This window comes from Rhinatrema bivittatum, chromosome 4 (assembly GCF_901001135.1).
Source record: "Rhinatrema bivittatum chromosome 4, aRhiBiv1.1, whole genome shotgun sequence".
NCBI classification, from domain to species: Eukaryota; Metazoa; Chordata; class Amphibia; order Gymnophiona; family Rhinatrematidae; genus Rhinatrema; species Rhinatrema bivittatum.
In genome coordinates this window covers 19,201,292-19,223,242 of record NC_042618.1, presented here as the reverse complement: position 1 = coordinate 19,223,242, position 21,951 = coordinate 19,201,292, and the positions used below count along the sequence as shown (strand labels likewise).

Here is a 21,951-nt window from a genome sequence, read left to right as displayed (position 1 = left end):
CAGATCAGAGAGACAGGGAGAGAGAGAGCGGAGGAGAGGGCGTAGTGAGGCCAAAGAAGAGTCCTCCCGCAGGTCTTAGGCCCGTTCGTTTCCCGGACATATCGGGCATGTTTGGACTGCATGACCAGCTTGTCCACAGTACATGCACAATCCATTCCTCTTCCGAAGTCTTCTCTCTTTGGATGTCAGGTGATTGCGACCAAGTTGCATCGGTTCTTCCTCACTGGCAACGGGAGTCAATGGAATCATCCTGCATGCAGGCTTAGCACGAACTTCCTTCTGAACAGGTCCTTTACAAGACTTGAGCTCTAGCACCTTACCACGAAGCCGGTGATCAATTCTAGTAGCCAAGGCCACTATCTCATCCAGCGAGTCAGGTGTTTCACAAGCAGCCATCTTGTCCTTCAAGCGGGAATCCAAACCTTTGAAGAAGAGAGTTTTCAGGCATCTAGGGTCCCAATGTAATTCTGTCGCAAGAGTCTTGAACTCTATAGCGAAATCAGCCAGAGGTCGGTTGCCTTGCTTCAGATCCACCAATGTAGAACCAGCAACAGTATACCGGGCAAGATCATCAAAAACGGATTTAAACAAGTCCATAAATCCATCAATATCCTGAAGTATAGGGTCTTTGCGTTCCCACAGCGCAGAAGCCCAAATCAGAGCCCTTCCATAAAGGTAGGATAGAATATAAGTAGTCTTGGGGTAGGCTGTGGAGAAATGAGTAGGTTGCAATGCAAAATGCATACAACACTGGTTTAAGAAGCCTCTTGTTCTGTGAATCTCTCCAGAAAAACGTACTGGAGCAACAAGAGGCACAATAGTCTTTATAGTTACTTCAGGTAACTGGCCTTCATTACTGGATATGGAACCTTGATTCTTCTGTGCGTGCAGCTGATGAAATGCAGTAGTTAATTTTTCCAGTGCGTCTTGTCAGCAACGCGCAAGGCCAGGCCTGGAATGGCCTGCAAAGCGTTGAGCTGAGCCATATCCATGGAGTTAGCAATCTGTTAGGGTTATTGGTGTTTGGGTGGATCCTTGGATGGGGGGGCAGTCCCGTGAGGGACCACAGTGTCAGACTAAACTCCAGACAGACAAACACAGATTTGAATCTTCAATTAAACAGTTTTGGAACCACCAAAGGTGGCAGTAGTGAGTAGTGGTTGTAGAGCCCGGCTGGGCGCATCTCTCACAGAACGCTGGAAATGGATCCTCTGTAAGCAGTGCTGTAGTGGAAAGAGATTGAGAGTTATGAGCACACAGTAGAATTAGCATTCAGAGTCCCAAGTAGAATAGGAGAGCTCTGATAGCGATTAATGCTAATGTTGCCGGTATTACGGTTCTGGCCAAGCCGGGAAGGGATCCTATCCATTGTGGATCGTATCGCCCAATCTCCCTGATAAACTTAGATTTAAAAATTCTAGCCCGGATACTAGCAGAACGGCTTAAGGGCATTCTTCCCTCCCTCGTACATAACGACCAAGTAGGATTTGTTCCCTCTCGTATGGCAAGTGATAATATTCGAAAGGTCATAGATTTAATAGATTGGGTACACCATCATAAGTTACCGGCTGCTTTATTGGCTATCGATGCAGAAAAAGCCTTTGACTTGGTTCATTGGCCCTTTCTCTTTCGGGTTTTGGACACCATGCATTTTGGCGCTTCTTTCCAACTGTGGATAAAGAAATTATATGAGAAGCCTCAAGCCAGGGTTAAAGTTAATGGGGGTTACGGCCCGGTCCTTGATATACAGAGAGGAACTAGGCAGGGATGCCCACTGTCCCCTATGCTTTTTGCTCTTTTTTTGGAACCTTTTGCTTTGACAGTGCGGAAGTCCGCCGTGATTACGGGAGTCCAAATGGAAGATTTACATTTCAAGCTGTCCCTTTTTGCGGACGATATCCTCTTTACCTTAACTGACCCTGCAGTTTCCTTAAGGGGGGTTTCAGACGCTCTGGAACAGTTCCATAAGGTGTCGGGCTTCACAGTAAACCTAGAGAAATCAGAACTGTTGAATCTCACTTTACCCCAACAGACAGTAGTGGATATCAAAAACCAATTCCCCTTCAGATGGGCCAGCGTCTCCCTTAAATACTTGGGAGTTCAGATTGGTCCCTATACGTCCCAATTACACTCTCTCAATTATACTTCTTTATGGAAAAAACTTGATAGGGATATGCTGACTTGGTACCGGGATTCCCATTCATGGCTGGGTAGGTTGGCTATAGTTAAAATGGTCATCCTTCCACGCCTGCTATATTTTTTCTCCACTATCCCTATTTTTATACCCTCACTTCTCTTAAAGAAGTGGCAGGCCAAAATCTATGGTTTCATCTGGCGGAAACGACCGCCTCGGGTGGCTCGTTCAGTTCTATTCTTACCCAAACGGGCAGGGGGGTTGGGGGCTCCGAATCTCCTGTGGTATTATGCTGCAGCACAGCTTCGATTTTTGGTAGATTTTTACAATACAGTGGATGTCAAACAATGGGTCCAACTGGAACAGAGACAGGTCGGGTCTATGCCTATTCAGGCGTTAGCCTGGCAACCTAGATCCACTTGGCTTCCGTTAACCCAGGTGCCCCCAGCATTACATACTACTTTACGGGTTTGGACGGCATGGAAATCTAAGCTTGTGGGCAATCAGGCATACTTCCAATCCTCACGCATCTTCCATAATAATCTTTTCCAAAGCAGGAATAATACTCGCCTAGCTGACTGGGAACAGCATGGGCTCACTACCTTTGGGCAGGTATTGATGGGAGGTACCTTGCGCACTTTATCAGCCTTATCTCTCCCAGGGCCCAATGACTCCGGGCAAGTACTAGCATATGCGCAGGTTCGCCATTTTATACACTCACTGATCTCGACCAACCAGATTCATCCATCTAAAACGCTCTTTGAGTCGTTTTGTGAGCATTCCGATAAAATGAAGGGCATTCTATCAAAAATATACAAACTATTGAATAATCAGTCACCTTATGAGGCGACCCACATTCAAGCCTGGCATAGGGACCTTGGAGAAGTCCTCTCTAAAGATGATTGGGATCTTATTTTTCTACAATTGTCTAAGGTGTCTATTGCGGCCTCCATACAAGAGCATTGTTATAAGGTGCTGTATAGATGGCATTTGACCCCCGATAAACTGCATAGAATGATACCTGCCATCTCTAATTTATGTTGGCGAGGCTGTGGACACATTGCTACTTATATCCATGTGTGGTGGCACTGCCCGAAGGTTACCTCCTTTTGGGACGAGCTTTTTGCGTGGATAGCGTCAGTAGTACCGGGCTTTAGAGTCCCGAGCGTTTTAAACGTATTGTTGCATGTTCCTTCTGACGAATACCCGAAATCTACCAACACATTTCTCAGTCAAGTATACATAGCTGCCAGGACTGAACTGGCCGCTGCCTGGAAACTACCAGACACACCGACCAGGGCAGTTGTGCTTCATAGGTTACACAGACAGTATCACCTATCCCATCTTACCGCTGTCAAACATGACAAGCTGAAATCCTTTCAGATAATTTGGAGGCCGCTGATGCAATGGCTAAAGGCTCAGAACCCTATTCCATAGGGGATGCATAATTCGCTAATTGACTTTTTGGGCATATACACACATACACACGCAAGCTTCTCTATACTTTGGACAGGTGGTGTATGGGTTCATAGATAACACACGGACACAGGGATCGATTATATATTAGCAAGGTTTATTGGTACCAAGACAGACATCTTTTAGAGCAATGTGTTTCAAGTGGTAACCTGGATTGGGGGGGGGGGAAGGGGATTGGGATATGGTTTTGACGGTACATATGTTGGCCTTTGTTTGTTCTCGGCTGCACATGAGTATACTTCACCAAATGTTTTGGAACGTAATTGTTCTGTATATGTCATACTCTTGGTTGTTTTTTCCATGGTATTGTTACTTGGTTACATTTTGTATATGTGCTGTATTTCCAATAAAATTATAAATTAAAAAAAAAAAAAAAAAAAGAATAGGAGAGCTCCAAGACAGGGAGAGCAGGCCCTCGAGGAGCGAGTACCTGTTTCCGGTGAAGCAGTACTGTAGAGAGAGATGTTTCTGTACTCACTGATGATGACTGTAGCTAGTTCTTCCAAGTAGAAGGTAGAAGTTGCAGTCAGCGACAAAGGGAACATGGGCCCTCGAGGAGTGAGTACCAGTTTCCTGATAGCACCTGAAAGAAGCAGAGAGGCTTCCGAGAAGCGGGTACCCCGTTAGTGATCCCAAAGGGAGTAAGAGTTCCAGTAGAGCTGGAGTGGCAGAGTAGCTTAGGAACAGAGAGCGAATCCCATCTGTAAGAGTTCATGTTGCTAACTCAACGAGCTAGCAAATGCAGTAGGCAGATATACCCTGGAGTCGTGATGTCAGAACAGGGGGACGCCCCTGAGGTTCTCGCCAACATGGAAATAAAGATGAGGGCGGTGTGCGCGCGCGCGCCCTAGAGGCACCTTGAAGGAGCATGGCGGGAGGCAGCCCCAAAGCCGGTCCGGGGACACCGGAGAGGTCGGCAAACAGACGCCGCGGCGGCCATCAGTCCAAGGTGAGTGGGAGGAACCGCAAGTAGAGAGAGGTAGGCGGGGCGAAGCCGTCGAAGACCAATGGACACAACGGTAGGGTCTGTCTCAGGTCCTGCTGTTGTTGCTGGTTATTTTCCAAGGGTTGCTTGGGCTTTTCTGCCCACTATACCTATCAGTCATACATGGGCACACTTCTCAGAGGCATCATGTCCTTCAGATGTCAGTGGACCACAGTTTCTTTCTGGGGTGTTTTCCCAGTGGGGTTTTTGGTTGTCTTCTACACCGCTGGAAACTGTGCGGTCTTCATCCAAGAGTCCTTCTCTTGTTACATCTTTAGGCTTTTTCCTGTACCCAGGAAGTTCTAGGCCTACTTCATTGTGAGGGTTACTGATCCGACACCCTGCTTGTAATGTTTCAGTGATGCTGAGTATGCATCTATTTGCTCCTGCAACAGTCCCCTGTCTTAGGTGCCCCTGCATGAGGGTTTTGTTTCAGTCATCTCTATGGGTTGTTTTGTTTTGTTTTTGTGTAACCCAACTCTTTTCCAGCCTGGACCCCTTGTGATTCAGCTGCCTCACAGGCAGAAGGGAGATGGGTAGTGCTTCTGCACTGTGCGGTTTCCCACATTGTCCAGCTTGGACAGCCTGTAGCTAGAGATTCACTCATGTGTGAGGACTACCATCCTGCTTGTCCTAGGAGAAAGCAGAGTTTCTTACCTGTAACAGGTGTTCTCCTAGGACAGCAGGATGTTAGTCCTCACGAAACTCACCCGACTCCCCTGGAAGTTGGTTTCTTCAAGGACTGAAGGACTCTGCCTAGGGGGCAGGGTGATGACTACAGCTGCACATGCTCAATAGGACATGTTGAAAGCTCTAGAGTCTTTGAAATCAAAGTTCTGTGCCGGGCTCCATCCAATGATGTCACTCATGTGTGAGGACTAACATCATACTGTCCTAGGGAAAACACCTGCTACAGGTAAGCAACTCTGCTTTCTCTCATGACTGCATTAGTGGCTTGCCAAATTAGTATAGGGTCTTTATGTGCACTATTAGGTCTTATATACTCCACCCATTTGGATTTGAGATAGTCATGAAATTGTGAATCAGCTGCCAGAAAATATGGGAATCTCTACTGATGACTCGATAGCTCTCCATTTCCTCTAACCAGCTGAATCCAGATCAGAGCATGGTCTGAAATTGTAATGTCTCCTATGGCTATAACTCTAGCAAAACTACTATTAGAGACTAGGATGTAATTAATTCTAGGATAAAAAAAATGTGCCCTGGACAGATGGGTGAATTCCTTTTCTGAAGGTTAGAGGAGTCTCTTGCAATCTCTCTTCCAAAAAAATGATTTCTCTACCCAGTTTTGTCTTGTCCCCTAGAACTTGATGGGATCTATCTAGCATGGGATCGCATACCAAATTGAAAGCCCCTCCTATTACAAGTCCCTCCTCCATATATAGTAATAGAAGCTTACGGGTTTTCTCAAAAAATGAGTGCTCATAGTGTTAGGTGCATAAATATTACATAGAACCGTAGGTTTACAGTGTATCTCAGCTATCAAAATCACATAACAGCCTCTAGGGTCTTTAAGAGGAGATTCTTGTGAATCAAGATAGCCACTGCTGCCGATCTTGTATTTGCAGAGGCGTACTTAACATCTCCCATCCGCCATCTCTTTAATTTTTGATGCTTTGCATCAGTCAGATGGCTGTCTTGCAGTAAAATCAAGTCTACCTTTTTCTTTTTTAAAGCTGCAAGGATCTTATTTCTCTTGATCGCTGAGTTTATACCACACATGTTCCAAGACAATATCTTCACATCAACTAAAGGCATAACCAGGGTTCGAGTCCTGCTGTCACTCCTTGTGACCTTGGGCAAGTCACTTTACTCTCCATTGCCTCAGGTACAAACTTAGATCGTAAGCCCTCTGGGGATAGGGAAATACCTCCAGTACTTGAATGTAATCCACTTTGAAGCACTGGAAAAAGTGTGAAAAGCAGAATATAAATCTAAAATAAATAATCTTACCCCACAAAACAAAATGATAAAAAGCTCCCAATTTTGTCATTCTTTTTAGGTGTGGGCTTCTCAGCATAGACCCCCACCCGGAATTACACTCCCATAATCCTTTATGGACCCAAAATGTTTGATTTTCAGCTGCACCCACGTGTCACTATATCCCTTGTAACATCCCTCTTCCTCCTCTCTTATAACCCCCTTGACCCCATTCCCCTCCCTCTTTCATCCATCCACATATTCGATCACGGTTTGTGCTAAGGCCCTGAACCCCTCCTGCTTTTCCCCAGCTTCTTATAGCCATTACTGCAGCAATATATTTTCCCTTTATTTTATTGAATACATCTCCTCCATTTAGAATTACTTCTCTGTACATCTGACTTTGCAACAATAAATGAACATCACCAGATTCTGCTGCAGGCAACTAGCACAAAACATTGAACAGTCAGGTCCACGATGTAAATGATGTATGGATGAAAAGCTGCTGGTTTATCCGCTATTCCTACACAGTATTCACACGCTCGGCATGATGATGTACTAGTAATATTAACATCCAGGACTCAAACCCAGATAACTATCATTGCAACAAACTAGTAACCCACAACGGTCACCCTCATGATCTAACCGGATCTGTGGGCTCTTGCCGCTCATTCTTCGCCTCTTCCTCCATCTCATTGATGAATCTTTTTGCCTCTATTGCCAACACGAACCATTTGACTCCCTCTTTATGTGCGACTCTTAAATTTGGCTGGATAAAGCAAAACAGAGCGATACCCAATGAGAATAGCTTGGAACAATGTGGTGCAAACTCTCTTCTCTGCGCTGATAATTTTGTTGAATAATCTTGAAATACCAGTATTTTCCTCCCATTGTGACTCAGTTATTTCCTGGCTCACAGGGCTTGCAGGACCTCGACTTTATGGGTGAAATTAAACACCCGAACGATTACTGCATAGGGCCGCTTCATGTTGCCTCTGCAGAGGCCTAACTGTTGCACATTAGAGAGATTCAGTTCTCAGGGCAGCCACAATTCCAGGAAGCCTAGCAACTCTGGCAGTCCTGTGAGATGTAGGTTATTGCGGCGAGATCTGTTCTCCAGATCTTCTAGCTACTGTGCTTCTCTTGCTTATTTAAAGCCACTATAAGCTGATTGCCTCCATCTGGTGTTGTGCAGGCCATCCTGGGGGTCCGATATTCTTTGCTGAGCCTCTCCAACTCACGTCTCAATCCTGTCAAAGTTGCTTAGACTGCGTCCAATTTGTCAGAAATCTTTTTTAGCTCAGGCTCCAGTGCTTCCAGAAACACCATTTTTAGTTCTATAATCACTATAGTTTTATTAGAGTTCTGCTTTATTCCAGATCGCCCGTTCACCATCTTGGAATCTGCCAGCTTGTTCTTTTTTTTCGTTCTCCTTCTTTGCCAATCGAATCGACAAACCCAGACCAAAGCTGGAGAAAACAACTGGTAATACTTTCTTCCGCGGGAGAATGAGAAAATCAGCTGAGAATGCAGTTGGATATGGGTGGATAAAGAGTGAGGAGGCCCGAGAGAGGAAAACTACATCTGACCTCCCTCACAGCACCACGTGATCTCCCACTTTGAAGTTTAAAAGGGGTATTGTTGCGTCCGTCGGTCTCAGGCGGCTTCAACCTCTGTGCCTCACCTTTCTTCATTCTCTCTCCTCAAGCCTTGGGAAGATGGCTGCTGCCGCGTCGACTGTGTTCGCCATGAATTTCCTGAGGGCCTCCTAGGGTGCGTGCGCACACGCCACCTACGTCTTTATCCACGTCATGGTGAGAACCTTGGGGGTGTTCCCCTCGAGTGACATCACGCCATCTGGGTATTTAGCTTTTCCTTCGTTTGCTAACAAATCGAGTTAGCAAGGACTAGTCTCGAAACCGGTCTAAGCTGCTCTGCCGCTCCCAGCAGCCGCTGGAAGCTCTCTACCCTTCGAGGTCAACTCTAGCCTGGGTACCTGCTCCTCGGGGGCCCTTGTGCTTTCTTTTAGGTACCTATCTGGGATACCGGGTACTCGCTCCTCAAGGGCCTACTCTCCTTATCGTGGTGCCTACAGCTCTACTACTTCTGCCTGCCAGGATATCATCAATACAGCTATCTACTACTGTGAGTAACTTAACCTCTCAGCTTGTGTCGTCTACAGCTTCAGAGCTGGGAGTCTACATCCGGGCTCTCCCACTCTGCGCTGCCACATGAACGTGGAACTGGTCTCCACTCCTGAGGACCCCTGGACTACCTACTGGGTTTCCTCACTGCTGCCATCCCTGGGCAGTACCACCAAGCTGTATAATAAATACGAATTCATTGTGCTTCCATGTATTGAGTCTAGCCTAGTACTGCGGTTCCTCACGAGGCCATCTCCGCAGTATCCAAGAATCCACTCCAACACCTCTAAACTCTAACAGATATGTGAATAGATTTTGCTTGCATTATTTAGATGCATTTACCCCCCCCCCCCCCCCCAAATAAGTCGGCTTTTACAGGGGTAAGTCAGGGGATTTTATAACATGTGCATGGCAATAAAATAACCAGTTTTACCAGTTAATCTACCAGTTCGCCCAGTCCATCTGCATCTCATGAAGACCCTCCTGGCTCCTCAATCTGAAGTCCCCCATTTCATCCAGACCCCCCACCCAGTAATTATTTCACTGTTGACATGTGCATGGGCATTTAACACCAGATATTGAGCAGGAGTAAACATATGTACGTAAAAAACTTATGCGCGTCATTTGGCAGGTTATGAAATAGCAATTCATGCGTATAAATGTTAGCCCCTCCCTGTAAACACGTGCTTGTTATAAAATTGCCTACTCATGTGCACATGCGCGCCTGATTTTATATTAGTGTGTGCGAGTGCACATGTAGTGGGGGGATTTTAGTAGATGCGTGTGGCGATACAATAGGCCTTTTCCCCACTTCCCTCCCAGTCCACTCCAGTAAAGGAGCCGACTTCCTAAACCCTCTACCTAACCCGCCTCCCTTTTACCCAACTAGCTCCAACCTCTCCAACCCTGCTAACTACCCTAGAAGTTTTTGTTTTTCTCACAGGACAAGCAGGATGGTAGTCCTCACAAATGGGTGACATCGAGGATGGAGCCCTGTACGGAAAACTTTTCTGTCAAAGTTTCAACAAGCTTTGACTGACACTGGCACACTGGGTGCACTGAGCATGCCCAGCCTGCAATTATCCCTGTGAGCCACAGGTGTCTCCCTCAGTCTTCTTTTTTCCGCTCTGCAGTCAGCATAGCGGTTGGAGCTCTGTGAGGATTTTTTAACTAATTACCTCATGGAAACACTTAACTTTTCACTTCAAAAAACACTTTTCCCTGCACAGGTCTCCCTCCGCGTACGTTTTTACGACGCTCGGTGAGTACTAATTCTTATTTTTCGGTCGGTTTCTGTCACTATCTTAAGGCTGTTAACTGACTGAAGCCTTCCCTTCCCCCATTTTTCAGTTAGCTTTAAACAGCTTGCGAGTATCTCTGTGACACTCTGCTTGCTTATGCTAGTGGGGTAGGGATTTTTTCCTTAACTTTAGGACCTCTGTAGCTTCAAGTCCTTCGTTCCCTGGTACCCTCACGCAGTCGATACCCTATCGCTACACCGGGACCCTCCTAAACCGCCCTGGGCTTTTATATGTCATCAGCGCCCCTCCCCCCACGGTGCCCTGATGCCTTTATCCATGTTTTTTGCTTTTCAGTGCTACCAGGCTTTTTCCTCCTACGCACTGTTTTTTTCCTTGGGCTTCCTCGGTGCCGTCCCTACCCGGATGCATGCCATTGACGCACACGCTGTTAGTCACTGCCATGCATACTCGGGTCGCCGCCACCGCTGCCCGAGACACTTTTTAACGATCCCAGGGTCACTTCATCGATGCCACCCCCCCTTTTGGGGATGCCATCGATGCCCCATCCTCCCCACCGATGTCCAGCCCTTTTCCATCGGTGGGCATCGGTGCCACATCGATTCGTCGGTGGGCATCGATGCCGGATGGTCCCCATCGGTGGACATCGGTGCCGGATGGTCCCCATCGATGGACATCGGTGCCGGATGGCTTGTCCGTCGATGGCATTGGTGCCGGATGGCCGTCCGTCGATGGCATCGGTGCCAGGTCCTTTTGCATCGATGGACACCGATGCCCAGGTGTTTCATCCATGGGCATCTATGTTAGAATGCATCCATCGAGGGCAGTCGATGCCAGGCTGCTCCCATCGGTGAAATTCGATGCCCAGGTGGGTCCCATCTGTGGGTATCCATGCCGGCTCGATTCCGTGGATGGGCGTTGATGCCAATGCCAGCCTTATGGCTGGCATCGATGCCCATGCCGATTCCAGGACTGGCGTTGATGCCGGGATGGAATTCATCGACTGGGAGATCCATGCCATCGATTCCATACGTGTCCATATCGATGCCACCGACACACGTGTCTGGGGCACCGATGCCATGTACACTTGGAAATCTGAGTCTGTCCAAATCGATACCGTCAACGTCTGTGGCCCTATAGTTGATGCCCGTGGCCATGCCACAAACGGCATAAATGCCCGCCTCCATGCATCGATGCCCTCGACACCTCCGTTTTCCTTCGGTGTCCTTGACGCCCTATTGATTCGACTTCGACTCAGTCGATGCCGGTATCTTTTTCAATAACGGCAATGTTTTTCGATTATTCGATTCCACATCGTTTCAAAGATACCTATGCCACTGCTGTCAGTGCCCGTCACTGTCATCATTCTCCTGGCCAGTCATCGACGATTTTTCATACCCATTTTGATGATATCCTCGAAGCCCCTTAGGTTGCCTTCAATATCGTCAATACCGACATAGCACCGCCACATAATACCCTCGCCTCCTCACATTGCTCCACGCTTTGGGTTCTTTTTTAAGCCCCGTATTAGCTTAAGACACTCCATTGTGTCAGGAGCAGAGCAGGCGTGCTGACAGTTCGTCATCGATCGCCTTCCAGGACGACGAGGGCTTCCATCTCGGCGCTGGGGAAAGACCGGGCCGAGCACCGTGGCACCCATCATCGCCGACATCGTGATCGTCCGCCGCTGACGCCATCCAGCACATCGGTGCCATCCTTCTCCAGGCTGGACAACGCTCGGGCAGAGCGACATCACCACTGCCATCAGCACTGTTCCTACAGTTTTGGCAGTCCTTGGTGATCCAGAACTTCCGGATCCAGGTCCGACAGCTTCTGCATTGGCGTCACGACACATCGAGCCGCTGGGACGAGGGAAGGGAACATGAGTTCCGTTAGGGCTCCTCTGTTCCTGGCGTGCCCCACCGTCAAGTGGTGTGGGACTATGGCCATCTGTTACACTTAGCAGTCTAAACGCCACTCACGCCTGGCCTGTCTCCTCTGTACCTGTGCCACCATACCGGGTTTCAGAGCGAGATGGACGTTTACGTCCCCGGCCTTACCCTCGAGGACTCCGGAGACCGTCGGAGTCAACAATCTTCACCGGCTCGTCTTGCGGCGATCCACGTCGGATGGTAAGTACCCCGCTTCGGCGGCATTCCCATAAAGTTGTGTTCTCCCATTCGGACCGTGGTTCGAAAAGTTCTGGGTCATGTGCCTTTTAGAACTGTATTAGTGTCACATATCGCTATGTTAGCTATGTTAGCCACAATATCAGGAGAACCCCTCTATCTTCTTGGGATTGCAGCAGGGCTTCTTCTCTTGTCAGTAACAAGTCCCTGTGCCGACCAATGCTCTGACTCTTGGTTCCCTCCCAACCAAGGTCCAGCTGCATTGGCTGATCTGCTAAACATGAGATTCAGCAACCATTGCCCCATGTACAAGTCCACCTTGAGGCCTGGCCACAGGTCTCAGTGTCTCCTTGTACAGCATACAGAAATGCGGGTACCACTTACCGCTCACACACCTGCAGGAGCCTACATGATATCCTCCATTGGGACACCTCCTGGTCTCCCATCTGGTCAGATATCAGAGCGGCCACCCCACCTTGTACCAAAGTCCCGGTACACTCCCCCAGGCGCTACGAAGTGCAGAGGGGAGAAGGGAGGGGGGTTGGGGAGTTTTAATTGCACTATTCTTTCTTTTAACAGAAAATAGTTACTCTCCGCACATCCTGGACCTAAGAAAATCCAACTTTCTTTAGACGTCACAGGTACAATGGTATCTTTGGTTACCATCTCTCCATACTGCAGTAAGTACATTATTTTAATGTTTCTATGTGCTTTATGGTGAGTCAACATTACAACCCCAAGCTCTGCCGCTGGCACCAGCTTCGGTAAGTGAACTGTCTCTTGCATCACTGTTGGTGAATGCTGTTTTCTCTGCGGAGTGTAACATCATTCACTTTCCTTGCATAGACTACTGCTAACCACTTTCAGTACATGCAAGGAGCTCTCACTTTTTTCAGGACTCACTATACATTTACTAACTGGGATTACTGTCACTGCCATAAATCCCTTCTGTAACACTTCTGGACACCACAGTCTTAAGACCCTCTTGTCCAGCATGCGCACAGACATTCTGATACATTGTTATATGTCCCTGCGCATATTTTCCATAACCTCAGCCTTTCAACTTTTCATGGTTGGGCTATGGGGTTTCTTCCCACTATGCATTTTTCTCATAATTCAAAACTGCTATGGGTTATATTCAGTGACATTCTATACTCAATGGACCTAAGTGGTTTCATTGCTTTCGTCCCTGATTCTTATCCCAGTTCGAACTAGGACCTAGTCTCCTTCGACTCATGCTCGCAATTCCTTAGGGTTATAAAGTTTCTCCTGAAAGCTGTCAACCCATTATGCATCTATTGCACTCCAGCATAGTTTCTCATAAACTTCCTGGACGTTGCACCCATGAGTTATGCCCTTATGCCTTCCAATACTGCTTTTGCAACAATTCTTTGTGCATACAGACAGACAGCATAGGGACAATGTGCTTTCCAACTCATAAGCACGCATTACCTCTTAGCTGCTCTGCTAGACAGCTGCGCAGCTCTACCCTTGGCCCTTGTTCACTTCATGCGTCCTTGGGCCACATATCTAAGAGATTTAATGAACGCTCTATCAGACCTTCTCCACGTAGGTTCTATCCTCTCGAATGGTCTCAATTACATGTGTACAGGGCAAATCTTTTAACGCTGAGTTTAACTAAACTTTCCTCGGCGTCTGCATCATTCCATACGATGCACAGGTTCTGCTCCCTGCACATGTTTCCTATGCGTTCCCTTGTATGCCTTTTCTTCCATCAAAGGCCTCTTCAATATATCTCTTCTGCTGCCTCTCGTAGCCAGCATTCTTCTAATGTTGAACTGGGATGGGGTTCAGTATTCTTTTCCCCACTCCCTGACTGAGATCAGTATGCTTTCCCATACTTCTCAATCCATCATATCAGTAACCTTTTATTCTCTCACCAGTCAGTCCCAAATCATAGACTTACTGATGTTCTTAGGTTCTGGTAGCGTCACAAAACCTTCTAAACATAAATCTTGCCGTTTAATATGGCAGGCTTTACCTCCTGACGCTAAAAAAAAAAAAAAAAAAAAAAAAAGAGGTATTACCCCTTTTACTTTTCCACCATTTTTTCTTACTCCCTCGGATTCTGTTCTCCAGACATCCTCCACATAGATACACCTTTCTCTTAGGAGGTGTATCGTTTTGGGAGTTGGGTTCCCGTTTTCGGTAATCCTCTCTGAGTCGGCTTACCATGGATTATCCACTGATCAAGCCGCCTCTATTTCTCTAATCACGGAATGAACATATATATTCTCCTTATAAGTCTCATACATTCTACGTTTGAGCCTTTCCATTCCTCTCTTCCACAGTTTGGCAAGGGAACTTCTTTCCCTCTTAATGTCATTCCTGCCAGCAGGGTCCGTGAGTTATGCACTCTTTCCATACTCACCTGACTCCGTTCCTCTGCCACTGAGTAGTTCTACGCATTCAACTTTCTATCCTTTTCAGGTAGATGTTGTATCTCCTTTCCTCAGGAAATACTCTATTAATTTTTCCTAACCTCTCTCTCTCGCCCTAGGGAGAGACTGGGTTTTCCACATTCCTGGACAGTAATGCTGCGCTTACATTCTATCTACATTGCACTGCATTCCATGTGAATTCCACTTGACTCTTTCCTTCATGCAAGGGTCAAGCTGCTACTTCCAGTGGCCACACAGACCTAATCCTTCTGATTAAGTGGTCTATATTTCCTTTCCTACCAACAAGCAGACATTTCACTACAACACTGTGGGTATCCACATACTGTTGTGTCCGTCTTAGCCTTAACAGCTTCCCTTTGGTTACTGCTGCTTGTACTTTTTTATCAGGTTGCAGCCTGGAGTCCTCTCCATACCTTCGCAGCCTATTATTGCTTACATTTGACTAGCCGGCATGCTCCATGTTTGGCCAGTCCGCCTACTCTTACTTTTTTCAATTCACTACCCAACATCCTTCCACGAACCCATTATGGTGTTGCGGATGCCCTCCGTTCCCATTTCCACCTCAGTCGTTACGCCTTTGAGCATCTGCGGTGTATCTGGTGCATTCCCGGGCATCCTCAGCTCGGTACTCACCCATTTGTGAGGACTACCATCCTGCTTGTCCTGTGAGAAAGCAAATGTTGCTTACCTGATGTAACAGGTGTTCTCACAGGACAGCAGGATGTTAGTCCTCACGAAACCCGCCCGCCACCCCGCGGAGTTGGGTCTGTATACTTTTATTTTAGTTTCGCTTGCGCTTTTTAGCTATAAGACGAGACTGAGGGAGACACCTGTGGCTCACAGGGATAATTGCAGGCTGGGCATGCTCAGTGCACCCAGTGTGCCAGTGTCAGTCAAAGCTTGTTGAAACTTTGACAGAAAAGTTTTCCGTACAGGGCTCCATCCTCGATGTCACCCATTTGTGAGGACTAACATCCTGCTGTCCTGTGAGAACACCTGTTACATCAGGTAAGCAACATTTGCTTTATACTTACCTGCGGTCCGTATCTGCAGCAGGTTACGTGGGCCGGTTGGATCCCGGCGCACGCTGGTGTGGGACTCTGCCTAATGGTGCTGTCCCAGCCTGCCCACGCCCGCCTTTTTTTGACAAACTTCTTCACAATGTGCGTACCGAGAGATACGCGTGGGACTGCAGGCCTCTGAGGATCTGCGCGTATCTCCCCTTTTCGCCGATCGTAGGGCTTTGAAAATTATCCCTTAAGCTGCTAACAGTATAATTCTCATAAAAAAAGCAACAAAAATAATACATAAAACCAACAAAACAATAGTCTGATTCTTCTTTCTCATTATACCATAATGTTATTTACTGTGGTGTCAATTTTCCGAAGGTTTGTGTGATTTAAAACTGGCTTTTAACTGCATAAATCTAACTGATTAAAAAAAAAAAAATCCCCCACCTCTTCCCCCAGGTTCAGCTCAGAGCCGGCTTTTGTGGTGTTGAAGCTGTGCGGCTGCTCAGCATGTTGTGCTGAAAGGGGGGGTGCCTCGGCCCCTCCTTCCTGTACCCTTTCAAGTGATGTCTGCAGGAGGAAGGAGGTTTCTGTCTGTGGTGGTAGGTGAGGGATCAGCCTGCCGAGAGGAAGAGCAGGAGAAGCGAGAAAGATGGGGGGATGCTGCTGGGCAGAGAAGAGGGGAGAAAGAGAGCAGGGCAGAATGGATATTTGTGCTGGGCAGAGAGTGAAGGAAGTGTGTGTGTTTGGGGGGGGGGGGGGGAGCATTTATTGGGCCATTCAGACTTCTGTTCAGTTTTAATTGACTTTTGTAATTCCATCTATATAGGGCTTCCCGTTTCTTCTTTGAGAGCATTAGAGCTGTTACAGTACTCAGTTGTGCGTCTTCTCTCAGGGAAGATTATGAGAGATCATGTAACTTCTGTTGTGTATGATCTCCAATGGTTGTCTGGCCAACGGCGAGTCCGTGGTGTGGATTCTTTTCCATGGGTGTATAAACCAACGTGCAACCCTGCAGTCGTCTCAGAGAGGCTTGTTTTGATGTTCCTTTGCCCAAGTTAACATGTCTTGCCTGAAACAAGGGAGAGAGCCTTTTTGGTGGCTGCTCCGACCTCCTGGAATTCTTTGCCGGAAAACTTGCATCTGACATTGTGCTCCAAAACTGTGAAGTCTTTATTAAAGGCTCTGCTATTTAGGCAGGCTTTTTTGTTTGTGATTCTGGTGGTTCTCTTGCAGTTTTGCAACGAGTGCATTGTACTGTGTTTGCTTTATGAGCCTTGATAGTAGGTAACTTATAAATGCTTAATAAAGGGAGAAATGGGCGTTCCTGTTCCAGAGCCTCTGCCGAAGGAAGGAGGGGGTGCCCACATTTCAGAGCCAGTTCTGGTTCACTTGAAATCACTGTGTGCACAGATTTAGCCAGACACAAAAAGGGACCTGGGTGACGTTTCCAGATTTAACTGGTTAGTGTGATGGTCAGCACTAACTAGTTACATTTGTTCTCTTGTGTGCAGCTGCACTAATGGCTGCCTTAAATCTAACTGCAGGAGTTTTATGCAGATTTTAACTGATATTCAGCCACAGGCTTAGCCAGTTAGCTGTGGCTGAATATCTGGACAAAGTTAACTGGATAAAATTAATCAAGTCACTTCCTTGCTCAGCAGCTATTTGAAAATCTACCACTTCAGTCATGCCTTCCATTTTTATTTAAATATTTCCCTGGCCTCTCTTATTCTTCTAAAGAGTTCACCATCTGGCAGTCTTTGCCATGTAGCAGGCCATTTGTCCACAGTTTTGGAGAGGCAGCGGAGCTCAGGAGGTGCGCTTTCTATTGTTCCAATATGCGTATTGGTTGCATCCCTAGAGGAACATGAAAGTAAAAAATCTTAGAAGACTGATCTGTTACAAATTTAAATTTGTATTCAGATTGACTTTGTATGTTACTGGGCAAAAAGTGAACATTCGATTTTATTTCTGCTTTATGGGACTCCAGTAAAGAACTGCAAATTGGAAATCAGGATTGATCCAGTTTGATAATTAGTTCTGGATGACCCCTGTTGCTTTATTGTTTATTTATTTATTTATTATTTAGAAAACTGCTCAAAACCTGGCTTTTCAGACAAGCCTACAAAGAAGGGATAGGCTAATTGTTCACGCTGCTACAACCAAGAATCTCAATTCCCGTTAAGAACCTTACTGACCTCAACCACCTCAATCACCACCTCACTCACCACCCAGCTTGTATTCCTGCATCATACTCAGTTGAGCCTTTTAAGCCCAACTGATATCACACTATTGTAATTTATAAAATTACGAGATATCACCACGTGGTGAAACCACTAACGCTAGATGACATAAATACCTTGACAATACCCGACTGCATTAACATACACAGCCTGACGATTCATTTGTCTCTAGTTTTATCACCTCCCACAGTCACTTTCTATTCCTCATGTCTGCTATTATAAACATATGTTCTCTAATGTTTTTCGGAAGAAGGCCTACATTACCTCCCACAGTTATGAATGTAATCATTAATCTTTTTGTAACTGATGTTATACCTGTTGTGTTACGCCTGTAAACTGTTGTTAGACCTGTAAACCGGAGTGAAGGCCTTTCGCTAAACTTCGGTATATAAAAGCTTACAAATAAGTAAATAAAAAATATTATTCTACCATAGTTGTAAACAAATGTCAACCATTCCCATTTTCCCAGCCTTCACTGGGTTCCATAGAATGTAAGGGTTCCCTGAGCTTGCTCCAAGGGTCCCATGCTGCTGCCAGTCGTGCCCTGGAGCAGCTGTTTCCTTCCTGCACCGTGCGACTCAGTGATTTTGAGTCCCACAATGCCCAGTGCTGTTCTTGTGAGACACTGTGCAGGAATTGGGGCACGGTGCAGCTCAAATCTTTGACGTCTGCGTGGTGCTGAAAGAAGACAGAATGCATTGAGGGGACAGGTCAACAGCATGCATCAAGACAATGTGGAGACTGGGAGGAAAGACAAACTGCAGGTGGGATAGGCTGACTGGTGATGGAGAGGAGATAGTGGTGATTGAGGCTGAGGGAAAAGATAGAAGCTGAGGAGGCAGTGGGCACTAAAAGGACATAATGGAGGCTAAGGAAGACTTTGAGGGGGAATACTTGTGACTGATGGGAGGGGTACTGAAGGAGGGCAGTTGAGGCTGGGATGGGGGCTTTTTAGGTTGCTTTTCATTGTGAAGGGGGATCTCCCAGTAGAAGTTCCTTACAGAGAACCCTCACCCTTCCCAGTGGTTCAATTAATGCAAAAAAGGTTGAAAACCAGTGATTTAACGAAATTATTTTTTCCTACACAGGGAAATAGGTTGTGACTACAGGAATGAACAATATATCAAGTTGTTTGACACAGATTTGCTTTCTTCCTTAGATATGCATAAATGTTGTATAAACCTTTATTTAATTGCAACATGTGACTTGTCTGCAGGAGAATATTAAAAAATGACCCTCCATATCCTCCAGAAATGAGTTCCATAGCTAAAGAAATAATTCAGTCTCTTTTGATAAAAGACCCCAAAAAAAGGCTGGGCTGTGGTCCAAGTGGTTCTGAGGAAATAAAAAAGCATCCTTTCTTCCAGGTAGGAAAATGCATATACGCATGTATCTTACATACCTTAACCATGTCTTTTTTGGCTAAGATTCAAGCGCAAGGACTGAGCTATGAGCTGAGGACTGACATTTCTTGGCCTTCGGGCTGAGATTATTTGATGTGAGGGGGACAGTTTTATGTCCTGACACTTGACCTCATTGAGGACATGATGATACAATGGCCATTGCCAAAGTAAGATTAAATCTCCTGCTTAAATGAAATGGAAGAGTATGTGAAGACCGGGAGGGGGGGGGGGGGGGTAGACTCAAGGGAGCCATCACAGCATTAGAGCCTTTTGTCTCCAGATCAGTTGTTCAAATCCAGCTCAAGTTGGTAGGAACTTGACAAAGATGGCCTACGTCAGATGAGTTAGTAGTCTTGGTCCAGTTCTGGGGATCACAGCGGAAGCATTCACGTTGTGGCCCTGCCGGATTCCTAGAAATCTGCAGCTATGCTGCATACCTTGTCTCTGAATTATAATGAGGATCAGGAGAGCATGTAGGGGGGGCCAGTGATATGAATGTGGAATTCTGGCAGCCAGCATTTGGTGGTTACTATGAGGAAAAAAAGGAACATTTTCTCAAATAAAAGTTGTTTAATTTACATTCCCTGTACGTACCCGGATCAGTCCAGACTGTGGGTTGAGCCTCCTGCCCAGCAGATGGAGACAGACTAAAACTGAAAAGGGTATCCTATATCAGGACAGAGCCTACCCTGTAGCCCTTCAGTATTTATCTGTCTCCAGCAGATGGATCAGCTCAACCTGCAGTTCCCTGATCTTGGCTAGTTAGCCTTTTCCCAGTTGGGTACTTACCTTAGCAGATCAAGCAAGTACTTATAATTTGTTCCAGTATTTTAAAAAAAAAAAAAAAAGAAAGGGGGAATTGGCTCTGTTCTTGTTTTTTGGAGACAGCACTGTCTCCACGCTCTTGTGGGGCTTAGAGGGGCTTGGCCCCTTGTGTTTTTTTCATAGCCTAAGCCCTGTTCCCGGTGCTCCTATTGGGGGTGAAACCGGTGGTCCAGTCCCTCCCCCCTCACCTGGCTGCCTTTTTTGTTCAGGAGAGTTTCTCTCCTGTCAGTGCCTTTAGGGCAGATACATTTGCCTGCATTCAGTTTAAAAAAAAAACAAACCAAAAACAAAGGACCCCCCTACAAGCCTATTAATTTCACATGGGGCATAGCAATTCTTCTGGCAGTCGGGTGTTCAGAGAGGAGTGTGCAGGGTTCAGTCGTCTGCCTCCACTCCTCCCGACAGCGAAGGGGGTTTCAGCAGCTGTTCTTCTCTTATGATCGCGGCTCCTCTTCAGTGAGAATACCGCGATCACACTGCTGCCTGACCTGTGGGGAGCCCTCGAAGCCACAGGCCAGGCAGCGAGGGGCTATGTTCTTCATGCTTGCCGGGTGGGGAAGGCCCCTCCCAGGCAGCTCAGTCAAATCCAGCCCGAAGTTGAGCCACATGGCGTGTGGCCAGGCAGTTCCAGGGTCGGCAAACCGCGGGAACGGCGGCCATCTTGGGAGTTTTAGCAGCGCCCAATTCGGGGTTGCTCAGCGCAGAGGATGAGTATTTTTTGGGGTCTCCCCCCGATTTGAGCCCCTTGCAGCCCCAGGACGTGGTCTCTGACACCCCAAACCCCCCCCCCCCCAGCAAGTCTAGGCCTCGTTTTTCATTGGAATTTGTGCTCCTCATGCATAAATCCTCTCTGGCCAGCTTGCAGGAGAAGGACCCCTTACCAGGTCCCCTGCCGGCCAAGCTCCCGCGGTTGGACCCTCCACTCGCTCCTGCGGCTCCGGATGCGCAGGGGTCTGTCCGGGTGCGGGTGGTCCCGGGGGCCACTCCCTGTCCGGACCCTCCGGCGCCTTTGGGGCCCCGTGATCTGGATCCAAATTTGGACTTGATGGAGACGCTCCCTCCTCTGGAAGGGGATGATCCCAAGGTTCTCCGTTTGTTTCAGAAAGAGGAGTTGGAACCCATCATTCCTTTTGTCCTTCAGGAGTTAGGAATTGAGGGACCCCCTGCGGATATTCTTACTGCCGAGCTGCCAAAGCACATGGACCCGGTCCTGGCGGGACTCTGGGCTCCGGATTCTGCTTTTCCGTTTCACCCTATGCTCAAATTGCTACTCCTCCGGGAATGGGAAGCTCCCGAGGCAGGGCTCCGCCATCGGAAGAGCTATGGACAAACTTTATCCGCTCCCGGAGGACTGCCTGGAAATGCTGAAAATTCCCACGGTGGATTCTTCAGTCTCCGCTGTGACCAAGCACACCACTATTCCGGAGGTGGGGGCTACGGCCTTGAAGGATGCATAGGATCGCAAACTCGAATTCCACCTTAAGTGTATCTTCAAGGTACTGGCCTTGGGTGTTCGGGCGACTATTTGCAGCAGTCTCATGCAGCGGGCAGGCCTTAGGTGGGTTCAGCAATTACTCGGCACCCAGAACCTCCCGTCTGTGGAGGCGGAGCAAGCTGAATGGTTGGAAGGCGTTATTGCATATGGAGCGGATGCTCTTTACGATCTTCTCTGGTCCAGGCGAAAGCAATGGCCTTGGTGGTTTCAGCCAGATGGCTCCTCTGGTTACGCAATTGGTCAGCGGACCCGGCGTCAAAGGCACGGTTGGGCACTTTGCCTTTTAAAGGTAAGTTGCTTTTTGGCGAGGACCTTAAACAGCTCATTAATTCCTTGGGTGAGAACAAGGTTCATAAGTTGCTGGAGGACCGACCGAAGCAGCCCCGAGCTTTTGTGCATTCCTGTTCCCGGTTTCGGGGCCAATGTAGCTATACAGCTCGGGGGCGTGGTGCTTCTTCTCGGGGTTATTCTTCTCGGTCTC

The 21,951-nt window shown here is 47.4% G+C and overlaps 1 protein-coding gene across 1 annotated transcript in view; it reads left to right on the top strand.

Annotated features, from left to right (window-relative positions):
* RPS6KA5 (ribosomal protein S6 kinase A5) overlaps positions 1-21,951 on the top strand; it is a 277,526-nt gene that overhangs the window by 156,751 nt on the left and 98,824 nt on the right. Inside the window, exon 8 of the mRNA XM_029597788.1 lies at positions 18,964-19,114. Coding sequence (XP_029453648.1) covers positions 18,964-19,114 — 151 coding nt within the window. The remainder of the gene's footprint in view (positions 1-18,963; positions 19,115-21,951) is intronic.